General features: G+C 35.3%; 1 protein-coding gene and 1 long non-coding RNA gene across 20 annotated transcripts in view; one reads left to right on the top strand and one right to left on the bottom strand.

Annotated features, from left to right (window-relative positions):
- The window catches only part of LOC148127357 (uncharacterized), an 826567-nt gene that overhangs the window by 169064 nt on the left and 642966 nt on the right, over positions 1 to 14537 (bottom strand). The window lies entirely within an intron of this gene.
- The window catches only part of PPIP5K2 (diphosphoinositol pentakisphosphate kinase 2), a 60548-nt gene that overhangs the window by 36709 nt on the left and 9302 nt on the right, over positions 1 to 14537 (top strand). For 4 of the 19 annotated variants that reach the window (XM_087926992.1, XM_087926994.1, XM_087926991.1 and 1 more), the window contains exons 21-28: positions 151 to 265; positions 1042 to 1149; positions 1232 to 1348; positions 4406 to 4579; positions 9791 to 9952; positions 11190 to 11259; positions 13209 to 13328; positions 14031 to 14132. In XM_087926992.1, coding sequence (XP_087783118.1) covers positions 151 to 265; positions 1042 to 1149; positions 1232 to 1348; positions 4406 to 4579; positions 9791 to 9952; positions 11190 to 11259; positions 13209 to 13328; positions 14031 to 14132 — 968 coding nt within the window. The remainder of the gene's footprint in view (positions 1 to 150; positions 266 to 1041; positions 1150 to 1231; positions 1349 to 4405; positions 4580 to 9790; positions 9953 to 11189; positions 11260 to 13208; positions 13329 to 14030; positions 14133 to 14537) is intronic. The other 15 variants (XM_087926995.1, XM_087926993.1, XM_087927002.1 and 12 more) reach the window with 7 other exon arrangements.

Genomic DNA, 14537 nt, shown 5'->3' with positions numbered 1-14537 from the left:
CCTAATTCATTATTATTATTATTAGAAAACTGGGAATGTTTGTTTGTTAATGTTTAGATTTTAGGTCTAGAATTTTTAGATTTTTAGATTTGTAAAATAGTGTATGCAATGTATGGTGCCCTTTACTCACTTACCTAATTTTATTTTTAGGTATTCTAGTGGGGTTATGTCTCCTGAACGTCACGTTCGAACTAGGCTGTACTTTACCAGCGAGAGTCATGTCCATTCCTTGCTTTCAACTCTTCGCTATGGTTCTTTATGTGATGTAAGTGTTTCAGTGGCATTCCTTTTCAGAATCACCGAAGCTAAGATACATGTAATAATCAACTCAATACACTACTTATTCAGTAATAATTTTTATTATAATAAAATAAGATGAAGGATTATCTAAAAAGTCATCATAGTTGACTTCTAATCATTTCAGTAATGGAAACATTGATTAGTTTGCAAAAATCGTGTTACCTTTTTATGATTTCATTGTGCTATAAAACATAAGAAAATACTAGTTAATATTTATTTATTTATTTAGTGTATGGCAAATACATGGACTTATACTGGTTCAAATGTTAATGTCCAGTCCACCCAGCCATTCAAGGACAGGGTGATCTATGTTGAAAAAAATCAGACATTGGGCCAATGTAAGCTCTTGATGGACATTCGGAAACAATATATAAAGTTAATTTATAAAACTAAACTAAGGTTTAAAGCAATGTTTTGTTTGAAAAGCTTAGTAGCCTGGTTTGCATGTTAATGGATTTGCTAGTAAGTTAAAAATAATGTGCAAAAAATAAATGCTTTAGTATTAATTTCTGGCTGGTAATGTGTCTTTATTTTTCTGATATTTTACTTGTTATCACTTGATAAGTTAATGTATAACACTGAATTATAAAATGTATCAATTGAAGATACATTCAGAATGCCTATATGGTAAATATGTTTAAGATTGCAACTTACAATTAGTTTAATATAAGTGTTAAGGTAAAAAGGGGGATCAACACAGACAATATTAAAAAAAAAGTGGTATTTACATTTTTACTTAAGGCATCAAAAGATGAACAGTGGAAGAGAGCTATGGATTATCTCAATGTTGTCAGTGAACTCAATTACATGACCCAAATAGTTATCATGCTGTATGAAGATCCAAATAAGGTAAGGAAACAATAAACAATAATTTAAGAGAAAAGCTAATTGCATATAGTCAGAATATGACTTGACTTATCCATTTATTTAGGAGGTTTCATCAGAAGAACGCTTCCATGTAGAGTTACATTTTAGTCCAGGAGCAAAAGGCTGTGAAGAAGATAAAAACTTGCCATCAGGTTTTGGTTACAGACCTGCTTCACGGGAGGTAAGCGCTTCTAGAAATGTTTCTCATATGAAACTTAAAGAGCACTTTTCATGTAATTTCACAGCATTTGGTTGCTTAAATAAAAATATCCAGTGTTTGGTTTAAGTTTAGCAACTTCCCACATATATTTGGAGATGTATTTAACTACTTTAAGCCAGACAGTACTGCACTCTTCCCATGTAATTGTGTAAAATAGAAGCCAGTCTATTAAGTGATAATTAGCAAGGACTTGTATTACAAATTGAATAGGAGTGCTGGTATAACAGTATTGAAGTCTTTGTTATTAGATATATTTGATTTTTACTACTTTTCAATATGGAGAAAGTATAATAGATCTTGTTTAACAATTGTCATGATTACTGACCATTAGAAGCTATAATGGCACTGAAAAAGTAATTTCCTAACTGGTCCTCATATTTACAAAGTCCCCGTGGTAAAATGATTGAGATTTGGGCATTTTGCAACTGGCAGGCATTTATCACAGTGTTCTGCAGTCATGTGATTTCCATTTGTGTGTTTTGCAACTGGCTTCCAACAAGTAGAGTCAATGGAGAAGCTGGCAATAAAATCACAAGTGGTAGTCTCTTAACATCACTTGATTTATAACTGAATGGGAATGACATTGTAAGTGTCATAGATGCAACACCGGACATTTCTAGTTACGGCCATGATATGTAATATTCAAGGGAATGATACTTTTAGTTTGCTTGATGAAATGTTATTTATTTTATTTTATTTATTTATTTGATTTGACAATCTCTTACAAGGTAATAGATATAAGTATAAACATGAGTAAGAATACAGGAAATAGGTACAAATAAATGGGGACAATAGGACCAGGACAGGAGAAACGATGGTGCACTTATGCACGCCCTTTACAGACTTCTTAGGAATGGGGTGAGGTCAATAGTGGTTAGTTTGAGGTTAAAGGAGTGGGGGTTAGAGGGTGTAACAATAGAGTCAGGTAATGCATTTCAGGCATTGACCACTCTGTTGCTGAAGTTGTACTTTTCTGCAATCAAGTTTGAAGCAGTTTACATTGAGTTTGTATCTGTTGTGTTCTCTTGTGTTGTGGTTGAAGCTGAAGCTGAAGTAGTCATTGACTGGTAGGACATTGTAGCAGATAATTTTTCGTGCTATGCTTAAGTCTAACCATAGGTGGCGTAGTTCAAGGTTGTCCAAGCCCAAAATCTCAAGCCTGGTGATAGAGGGTATTCCGTTGCGAGCAGAGGAATCTAGTACTCTTCTCGTGAAATACTTCTGGACTCGCTCGATTGTATTAATGTCTGATATTCAGTGCAGATTCCAGACTGATGAGCTGTATTCGAGTATTGGTCTGGGAAAAGTTTTGTACACTCTAGTTAGCAATTCGATATTTCCAGAGGAGAAGCTTCATAAGATTAGATTTACAACTCTTAATACCTTTTTGGCAATGCTGTTACAGTGAGCTCTGGTGCTTAGGTCATTTGATATGAGAACTCCAAGAGTGAGGATCATCAACGAGGTCATATCCGCCTAGTTTGTATTTGGTGTACTGATTTTTTTTTTTATCAATGTGTAGGACAGAGCATTTGTTGGTCGAGATTTGGAGTTGCCAGATGTTTGACCATTCAGACACATAATCAAGGTCGCTTTGAAGGATAGTAGCATTGTCAGTGGTATTGAATAGTTTTACATTATCTGCAAAGAAGACACAGTTGCTTATAAGGTGATCGCAAAGGTCATTTATATAGAGTATAAAGAGTGTGGGTCCTAGAATGCTGCCCTGGGGGACACTGCTGTTAACTAGAGCAGAATTTGATATAGCACTCCCTATTTTTACTATTTACTCCCTATTTGACAGGAATGCAGTAATCCACTTATGGAGGGATCCGGAAATGCCGTAAGAGTTTAGTTTTAACAGTAGTTTGTCGTGTACCACTGAATCAAAGGCTTTGCAGGAGTCTATATAAATTGCATCTATAGCTTTACCCTGGTCAAGTAGAGTAGTCCATATGCTTCTGCAGTGTAGGAGTTGTAGATTGCAGGACATTTTTTTCCTGAAACCAAATTGTTTTTGGGAGAGTAGGTTGTTTGACTCTAAGTGGAAAGTGATGAATTGGTTGATGATTGATTCCATGGCTTTGCACATGACACAACACAGTGAGATTTGTCTGTAGTTTTCAACCAAGCTGGGGTCACCTTTTTTGAAGATACGGATGACCGTAGCTAAGGACCATAGGTTTGGTAAGGAGCTGGTTCTGAATGATATCTTATATATAATGCTTAGGGGTTCCGCTATGGCAGAGGAGAGGTTTTTTAAGAAATATGCACATAATCCATCGGGGCCAATAGATAGGGATGGTTTTAGGTTTCGTAGTGTCTTTTCTACGTTATCTTTTGTAAAGTCAATATGGAGTAGGTCATTACAGTTAGTTGTGGTACGACTAGGGAATGTGGGGTATGAACCTTTGCTGTTTATAAAGACTGAAGAATGTGTTGAAGAGATTGGCCTTAACAGCTTCATCGTTGCAGTCTTTCCCATTTGGTCCTTTTAGGGGTGGGATGGTTCTTGATTCTTTAAGTTTGGTATTAACAAAATTATAGAAGGCGCAGGTAGATTTTGTACATAGGAAGTTTTCCTCTTGCTTGCAGTGGTAATTTGTGCATTCTGCCTTTATCTGTTGACATAGGATGTTATATTGATTTTTAAAGTTTGCTACGTAGCTAGTTTTGTTCTTACGTCATAGCAATCTGTTTTTTTTGATTGAAGTTTCTTTATTGTTATGGGTAATTTGTTGTTGTTTTTGTTTTTGTTTTGGGGGGGGTTATTAATGGTACATATAGTTTGATGACTCTTTCAAGTTCAAACAAGAATGCATTATAATGGTCTTCTGTAGTATTACAGCTAGAGAACAGAATGTGCCAATCAACAGATGATATGTCAGCATCTATGAGATCATAGTTGGCTTTTTTGAAGTTGTATTTTGGGGATCCATCTTTATGATCTTCTTTATGAGGGCATAAATTGAGACAATAGTCATTTTCATATAACATTAAATATATGTTTTATTTTAGAATGATGATTCAAAGCAAACATCCCGTAGAAATGAGAATGATGAGGACCCCCATGCTTATAAAAGAGATGAAACTGATCGTTCAATAATGATGTTCAAGCCAATGGTGTCAGATCCAATTCATATACATAGGAAATCACCTCTTTCAAGACCCAGGAAAATGGGCTCAGCAGAAGTAAGTATAGATATCCCAGTAATTTTTTAAAAAAATTAGAGTTCTTCCCCAACTAATCAATATAATTGATTTTGGTGATCCTGCACAATTACTAAACATACTAATATAGTGATTAGTTGATTGATTGTGTACCATCAAATCACTATCAATTCCTAGCAACCATAAAGATAGATCTTCTCCATGACAGTCTATCCATAACATTGCCTTTGAGATTTTACAAGGGTGCACACATTCCCACAATAATCTTATATACAGTTTACTTAACTATAATATTATACAGTCAAGAAGACAGTCAAGGAACAAAGGGAAAATCAATTTTTTAAACAGTTTATGTAGAGAAAGTCTACATATCTCTGAACAACAATTATAAAACAGAATTAGTGAACCTTTTGTAGATTTTTGGAAACTAGCAGGCCATGAGACCTACTAACATAATTAGATAAATTGGGAATATTTGGTCTGTGGTCTATGACTGTAATAAACTGAATTAAATTGGGAATATTCAATCAGTGTTTCTGGCTCTATAAAACAGGCAACATGCATAACTTGCTCAATTTCCTCCACCAGGTATGACATGAATACTCTTGCACCGAAAGGTTATATTCCCTTCCATTCCTTGTCCCTAATTAGGTTTTTAAAAATTAATTCAGAAGTCTTTTATATTGTGATGATGTCATCTTTCTTGATTGCTTGGCTGATTATTTCTACTATGTTTTATTTTTTTGGTTTAATTTTTTAAAGATTATTTACAATTGCTTACTTAATTTAGTTTTGTACCATGGATGTTTTAATGACATGATTATAACCTGCTGACTGAGACAGAAATGCAGTATTAATAGACCGAAAGTTCTGTTGGGAAGAACTTCCCAACTACTGTCATAGTTTTTGGATGATGTTCTAATTTTTTTCTGGTAACATTGCCAAATAATCTATACTTACTTCAGTTCCATTTTAACTCAAAACTAAAGAAAGCCAAAGTATTGGGCATAAATGAAAATAAATTTCAGCCATAATTTTAAATTATAGAACGGCATGTGAACATAATATAGTGAACATAATCCCGATTCTACATGCAATAAAAAATTGAGATACTCCTTGACATTTGAAATGTGGATTAGCAAAAATTGTAACATGAGGTGGTCTGATTCAGGAAGAAAGATTTGCTATAATTAATATTTCAGTGGCTGAAGAAAAAGACCTAAAGAACAACGCATCCTGTATGCTAATATTTCACATTTTTATTCTGAGGAAGGAGTAATATTAGTAGAACAGTAATTCCAAAAATATTTGGCAACTTTATATAACTGAATTTTTAGATTTTTAACTGGTTTAAGTAGGCATGTTGCAAGCAGTTTGGTGCAGTGGTTAAGATATCAGGCTAGAAAGCCAGAGTTTGAGTTCTACATAGTCCCTCTTTAGGCCCAAAGTCAGCTGGTTGACCTTAGGACAGTCCTTCCCTCTCAGCCTATGGAAGCAAGCAGTAACAAACCACTTCTGAAACATCTTGCCAAGAAAACTGCAGGGACTAGACCAGGCAGTTGCAAGTGGTCAAAAAATGACTTGAAGAGGAGAAAAAAACCCAAACAGCTAAGAGTAATTAGCAGAGGTCTTTAAACTTGACAGCTTTAAGACTTGTAGACTTCAATTCCCAGAATTCCTCCTCCAGTCATGTTAGCTTGGGAATTCTGGGAGTTGTCCACAAGTCTTAAACTTGCCAAGTTTGAAGACCCTTGAACTAAGGCACTAGATAATCTGGAAGTAGTGGTTTGACAGCAAACCTCCTTGCTTCTGCTTTGTACTCCACAGCAGAAGTGTTTAGTACTCCAAATTGTCCATGTGTGTTTCTTCTAGCATGACTTGAAGTATAGAAAATCTTCCTTTGTCTGCTGTAGGTCTTAAGATTCCTCTTAGTCTTTTTAAAAAAGTATATTCTGCTTTCTTGAAGTTCTGTCAGCCTATTAAGTATATTAGTAACCATTATAAGAACAGTAGCTCAAATTTGGCAGAGATAAAATTGCTTAAACAATGCTGAAGTGTAGCAAAAATAAGAATTGATGTTCCTCTTGGCATTTGCTGTCATAGCTATCCTGTCTTTGGTCATCAGATAAGTTACCTTCAGTGGCATCCACAGTGACAATCACTAGCTTCAAAATAATAGCCCTGTCCCCTTTTAATGTGCTTTGAACACATTGCACACATCCATTTTAGAGCCAGTTGCTGCAGACATCTCCTAATCCTTACTGTAGGATCTCCTCCTTCTGTCAATGGAGAATTCAATGTTAGCTCCAGGAGATCAGGATTCACAGGCCACTTAATGTGAAATCTTGTGACATAAACTTCTATTTCCCAACAATTGCTGTACATAATGTATATCTTGTTATTTTGAACCCTTCCACTTCCACTGTTATTTTGAACTCTTGCACTGAATTGACACAAGAACGCTTCTGAGTTAGCTGGTCTGTTGAAAGCAAATTTTGTAATTTGTCCTTCCTTTACTATATTTCTGTAACATTTGTCACAATAATGGAAAAATGTATTACTGTAATAGCATAAATACTTTTATTAAATTTCAACAGCTTATAATTTTTAATGACATACGAATATTTTTGAAACATGCTTTCTTTCAGGATGCAAAAAGATCTGCTATAACAGTATTATACCTATCCTCTCTAGCTTTTGATTTATACATGTGAGTTCTATTAGTTCTATACCAATTAAAATCTTAATTTACTGAACGTAGTTATTTGAAATGTAAATGTGGGAAGCTTGAAAATATTGTTACGCTGTATTGTATATACACTGCTCACAAAAATAAAGGGAACACAGAAATAAGACATCCTATATCTGAATGAATGAAATATTCTTATTGAATACTTCGTTCATTATATAGTTGAATGAGCTGACAATAAAATCCCACAAAAATTATCAATGGAAATCAAATTTAGCAACCCATGGAGGTCTGGATTTGGAGTTACACTCAAAATTAAAATGGAAAAAAACACTACAGGCTGATCCAACTTTGATGTAATGTCCTTAAAACAAGTCAAAATGAGGCTTAGTAGTGTGTGTGGCCTCCATGTGCCTGTATGACCTCCCTACAATGCCTGGGCATGCTCCTGATGAGGTGGCGGATGGTCTCCTGAGGGATCTCCTCCCACACCTGGACTAAAGCATCCCCCAACTTCTGGACAGATGTGGTGCAACGTGGCATTGGTGGATGGAGCGAGACAGGATGTCCCGCTCAATTGGATGAGAAGTGCTCAATTGGATTCAGGTCTAGGGAATGGGCGGGCCAGTCCATAGCATCAATGCCTTCGTCTTGCAGGAGCTGCTGACACACTCCAGCCACATGAGATCTAGCATTGTCTTGCATTAGGAGGAACCCAGGGCCAACCGCACCAGCATATGGTCTCACAAGGGGTCTGAGGATCTCATCTCGGTACCTAATGGCAATCAGGCTACCTCTGGCGAGCACATGGAGGGCTGTGTGGCCCCCTAAAGAAATGCCACCCCACACCATTACTGACCCACTGCCAAACTGGTCATGCTGGAAGATGTTGCAGGCAGCAACATTCTCCACGGTGTCTCCAGACCCTGTCACGTCTGTCACAAGTGCTCAGTGTGAACCTGCTTTCATCTGTGAAGAGCACAGTGCGCCAGTGGCAAATTTGCCAATCTTGGTGTTCTCCGGCAACTGCCAAACGTCCTGCACGGTGTTGGGCTGTAAGCACAACCCCCACCTGTGGACGTTGGGCCCTCAATCCACCCTCATGGAGTCTGTTTCTGACCATTTGAGCAGCCACATGCACATTTGTGGTCCGCTGGAGGTCATTTTGCAGGGCTCTGGCAGTGCTCTTCCTGTCCCTCCTTGCACAAAAGTGGAGGTAGTGGTCCTGATGCTGGGCTGTTGCCCTCCTACGGCCTCCTCCATGTCTCCTGATGTATTGGCCTGTCTCCTGGTAGCGCCTCCATGCTCTGGACACTACGCTGACAGGCACAGCAAACCTACTTGCCACAGCTCGCATTGATGTGCCATCCTGGATGAGCTGCACTACCTGAGCCACTTGTGTGGGTTGTAGACTCCGTCTCATGCTACCACTAGAGTGAAAGCACCGCCAGCATTCAAAAGTGACCAAACCATCAGCCAGAAAGCATAGGAACTGAGAAGTGGTCTGTGGTCACCACCTGCAGAACCACTCCTTTATTTGGGATGTCTTGCTAACTGCCTATGCTTTCCACCTGTTGTCTGTTCCATTTGCACAACAGCATGCGAAATTGATTGTCCAAAGTGGACAGTTTGATTTCACAGAAGTGTGATTGACTTGGAGTTACATTGTGTTGTTTAAGTGTTCCCTTTATTTTTTTAAGCAGTGTATTTAATGGAACATTGATCAAATTCTTTTCATTTCAAAAAGAAATACTGAAAATTGTCATTTAAAATAAAAGATTTTGGTTACAAAAAATAATTTGATAATAAAATTATTTTATTCACTTTCTCTTTAGATGCTGATATTAAGTTTCTGCCATTGTATATCCGCATAAATTATCTGTCATTTTGTCATTTATAAACAAAAATTGTTATTTTTTTTAAATTATTCCTTGTGAACTTTATCTTGGTATTAAGTTACTTAATATCTTTCAAATGGTATACTGTATTGAGATTTATGTGTATTGAGCTTTGTTGATGTGGAAGTTTATTTACTGGTGACTGGTTTGGTTCACTTATCTCAGAACTAAAGGAAGAATGAAGCTTAACCAGGCAATCAACGTGGCTAACTTTCACTGACATTAGACAAAGTTAGTGAAATATATCTTCCACATTAAGAAATTATCTGCTACTGCTATCAAAGTTCAGCTATATAATTTCTAAAGAGTTTTTAATTTTATTTCATAAGAACATTACATTAATGATACAAATGCAGCAAAAATGTATGAATGTGTACGTTTACAAGTATTACGTTTGTGTTTGAAATATAAACACCACACACACAAAATTTTATTCATTTCCGTGTAGAATTTAAAAATCACCATTAATATTGCTGACGTGTACTGTACCTATAGCAAAACCGGTAGCTGAATAGTTGCAGTTGCTGGTGGGTTTTGATTGGTTAGAATCGAGCTATTTAGAACTATATTTTATTTTCTTACCATTTAGCTCTGACTCTAACGTTGCATGCTTTGCTGTTTTTTTGCCCCCTTTCTCATTTCCAGGAAGAGAGCCCCCTGAGTGTGTCTAGCCCAGAGTGGCTGCATTATACCAGTGGTGTGGGTACTGGGCGTCGAAGACGCAGATCAGGGGAACAAATCACTTCTTCCCCTGTCTCCCCTAAATCATTGGCTTTCACATCCAGTATTTTTGGCTCATGGCAACAGGTTTTTAAACTTTACTTCATTAAACATTACTGTGCATTCCAAGCAGGAACCAATTGTCTTTAAGGACATCTAATCCCTTGTTCTGGATTTTGTTCAAAGTAAATTACTTCACCTGTCATTAAAATATGATTTTAAAAATAATAATTACTTCCAAAAATGCCTGGGGGGAAAAAAGCAAGTGCATGTCTTATTTTTGTATGTTTTTTTCCTACACAATTTTCACTTAATGTATTTAGTTATAGAATTAGTTGCTTTCAGCACTATATGGATTGTTATGGGTTGTACCCTAATGAAACAGACCTAAGTTCTGTTTTAGCTGTCCTTAAAGGCTTTTTTCTTAAAGAAATAAAAGCAGCAGCATCTAATTCAGTGGCAAGCAAATCTTTTTTTTTTTTTTTTGCTGACATAGGAAATAATTGGATTAAGCTATATTTGGGGTTAGAAAGAGATAATATTTTCAGTTGCCATTAACTGTGCAGGAAAAAAAAATCATTAGTACTAATCATTATTTTCTCCATGCCTTAACTGGATATACTTTTTTTCCCTTCCCCTCTCTCCTCCTCCTCCTTTTCCTCCTCATTCTTCCCACAGTACTTCACCCATTGTCATGTAAAATGTGCTGAAATGGGAAAATGAATATAACATTGTACATTTGTTTAAATATGTTAGTCAAAAGGCTAATACCTTAAAGCAGTTACATTGTTTATGCTAAACAATGGATGGTGTTCTGTTGTGAAAACTTTTCTCTAGAAATTACATTGTTTCTGTTTGATCTTGACTTTTTAAAATATTTTGACATAGAGAACAAGTGTTAATTTTGAACATCAGAAACTCATTCTGGTAGGGCTGCATATGGTTCAGTAATTGTATGGTGACTTCATCAGCCTGTCTGTATTTCCTCTTTTTTTTCCCCTTCCAATACAGGCGCAGTTTAGGAGTATTCATTTGGTAAACTAAACTAAAACGATACAGTTATATATGTCTTCATAATTTTCTTGGTGTCTGTCCTGTTTTATCATGAATGCCTGCTTGCACCACTTCATTGCAAGGATCTCATGAGTGAAATGGAACCCCTTCAGCAATAATTGCATGATCTTTCATATTATGTTGGTATTTCTACTAACTCATTGTATGGCTTTTTAATACTTGTCTGTCTTAGCAGGAGGCTGTTTCAAGTTTAATGGATTCAACCAGACGATTAGACTGCTTTCCTTATTTATCTCTCTCTTATATCCAGGCACCATCAGAAAATAATAGTCTTTTTCGACCTCCAAGAACAATTGTGGAACAAAAGACCAGTAGCATAGGTATGTACATCTAATACAATCCTGATTCTTTGAAATGGAAATACCCTGGTTTTAATATTGTTCTGATAACCTTGTAGATCTGCAGTTTGGCATCACAGAATTTTAACACCAACTGATTATTGGATCAACACTAAAAACAAACTAAGATTACTGGGATGATATTCCTTTGTACCAATTAAGACGCTCTTGAAAATCAAGCCATTCCTTTTTTTTTCTTATTTGCTATCTTCCTTTTTCTTTTAAAACAATAGTAAAAGTTCTTTGCACTACCCCAAATTCCATCAACTACAGCTTTCAGTGTATAAACATAGATAGCTATTATAACCGCTGTCTTATAGCACATTTTATTTTAATCCAGATACTGTTTTCTAAATAGTACTGCAAAAGGATACTTTATTAAATCATACTTTACTGTATTATCAAAATTATTGAAAGCATTATTGCCTTCTTCTGCTAAAATGATTTCCAGGGTAGATTGCAATAAAATCAGAAACCAGCAAAACCATTCGTGCTTTACAGGTTTATAGTAAAAAAATTCACAAACCAAAAAGGGTTGATGAAGGAAGAGAGGAAAAAGTCATCACAAGTTACCTGTTTTCAAGGCTAAAATTCTTTTTATACACTCTTTTGAATGGGAATGAGAACCAGCTCAGTGGAGCTGGTCTTCTAACAGAGAAAATGTAGAGGGTTTTCAGGGTCAGCATTCACTTTCTGCAACCTAATATTGGTAAATAATACATTGTTAGTGATTTGTGTTGTTAGATATAGATGATTCAGTTTGTATAACGTTTTCAGAACATACAAAATTATAAATATTGCCAAATAACTTGACACATAAACTGTTAAAAATTTCTGTATTTCTCTGCTAAATTCTATACTCCTTCAATACAGCCTTTATTTGGTATTAATCATATCAGAAGTTTCCTTAGAAAAAAAGCATATATAACAGGTGCTCTTGGTTTTTGTAATTTACTTTTTCTAATTTTCAGTCTTCGTTTCTATGCTATATCACATTGTCAGTATGAAAAAAATCTGATCTACTTATGTGCATAACTGAAGGTATAACTTTGCTTCAACATTTTTACTACATCATTTACATTGGATGAGTTTCATCATCACAGGTGCTAGTAATGTTTTGCTTTTTGTTAGGTCATTAATAGCTACTGCAATTCCTTGCAGTTAGGAGCATATGGTTAAAATTATATAAACCAGCTTTCAAATAGGAAATTTATCCTGTTACAAGTTCCACTGAGAAACACATTTTATCAATAGTTGAAAAAAAAATTGCATCTACCTTTTTTATAACTTTTAAATGTGAATTAGATAGTGATAGATATATCACAGAAAAATAATCTTGTAAATGTATATTAATATTACTTTTTATAAGTCAGATTTTTAGTTATTAGTAAAAACACAGTTGTTCATACAATTTCATTATTAATTTGAAAGTTATATATTTTAATTCAAATAGAGTGAATTTAGCTACTGGGCTTATTTCATGGGATCCATCTACCAAAGACCCAAATGGATGTAGCCACAAGCAGATTGTTTGAGAAATACTCAAGAATTCCAGGAAAATTTGCATATATGTTCAGTTCTGCTGTATCTAGAATTCTATCTTCATTTTTTTTCCCAGTTCAAGTACAATTTCTGAAATCTAACCTTTATAATTCCACTCTTTTTTATTTTACACTGCCTCCTTTTTCCTTTGCCAAGTTTGTTTATCCTTCATTTAAGGACAATTTTATCTTTGGTAAAAAATAACTTTAAACACAAATTATTATTGGAAATTACTGTAAAGATGCTACAAGCATAATGTAAATCTATCCAAAGCAATGCCACAAGGTGCCTTTTGTGTGGTAAGAGCAAAATGCTTGCATGCTGCATGCATCCCAATGTGAATAGAAGAACACCTGGTTTTTGTATGTATTTTCTCTAACTCCCATCAGGGTCTCACTGTGCGAGCCTGTTTAGCACCTCGGTGCTCGGGGGGTCTTCAAGTGCACCCAATCTACAGGATTATGCTCGTACTCATCGTAAAAAGCTGACTACTTCTGGCTGCATAGATGGTATGTGCACACTTTCGCACATGCATTTACATTTACACATGCCCATTATATTGCATACTAAGGAACACTTTAAAAAGGCCTAAATCTTTTGACTGAGAAGAAGGCTAGGTTATTATTTGTCACTATTAAATACAGTGAATCTTACTGCCTATCTTTTCAGCATTAGGTTGAGGTTAATGTTTTTTCAATTCTTGTGTAACATATCATCTTCTGAATAAAAGATTTAAGAAATACAATCCGTACAAAATATTAACATTTTGAAGTATGACTTCAAAAGTTTTTTGAAAAATATATTTTGGAAATTCTGAAATTGGTTAGGAATGAAACAAAAAATATAGATGTTTTAAATTATAGTTTAGGCTTTGGACAGTTAATGGAAATGACAGCACCAAATTTAGAATGATATTGCAATTTTTCTAACATGTTTGAGAATAAAAAACACATACACCTTTTTTTCTGCTGTCACTACCTGAACATTAAGTGCCAAGCATGCATCGTTTCGTGCATCAAATTTGCAGTTACTCCTTTAAGTCCATGCACTCCATTATAATCCTACGTAGTATCAAGCAAAGGTTATTTTTAAATCTATTTGGCCTGTGCACTTTTTCCAATACCTTTTGCATGCCACTTAATTCTAACCTTTTTTTTATTTCCCTTCTTCCCACCTTCCTGTCTTTTCTTGAAATGTCCCTCTTCTGGTAGCTGGTTTGAATTTCAGGTACCTGTTTTTCTCTTTCTCAGACACCACACGTGGTTCTGCTGTTAAAAGGTTTTCTATCACATTTGCTCGACACCCAACCAATGGTATGTTTTGCTTTTATTTAAAAAAAATATTCCCTTGCTTCATCCCCCTCAAAAATGGGATGGATATTATTATCCCACTTTCTTTCTATACTCCATCTTAAGCACATATACATTTGTCCAATTATTAGGTATGGCAATTGATTAATCCCTTTTCATATATTAATTACATTTTTTTAAATTCACACATCAAATCTTTTGGGGAAATAATATGAAAGAATAATTCAAATCTAATTATACACATTCATCCAAATGACTGACACAATGAATACATTTTAAAACTAATTTTTTTAAAAAAAAAATTCTGGTCTTAAAGTTCCTTGGACTCTCTTCATAATATTCCTTGCCTTCTTGCTGCATTAGATATTTTCATCCTGAACCTTTGTACTGCAGCATTAAAAATGTCTT

The sequence above is a fragment of the Pseudonaja textilis genome, chromosome 2 (genome assembly GCF_049901715.1).
Source record: "Pseudonaja textilis isolate UNSWEBS1 chromosome 2, rPseTex1.2, whole genome shotgun sequence".
NCBI lineage: Eukaryota > Metazoa > Chordata > Lepidosauria > Squamata > Elapidae > Pseudonaja > Pseudonaja textilis.
Note: the sequence above shows the minus strand (reverse complement) of the source record. Positions and strands in the feature narration are given on the sequence as shown.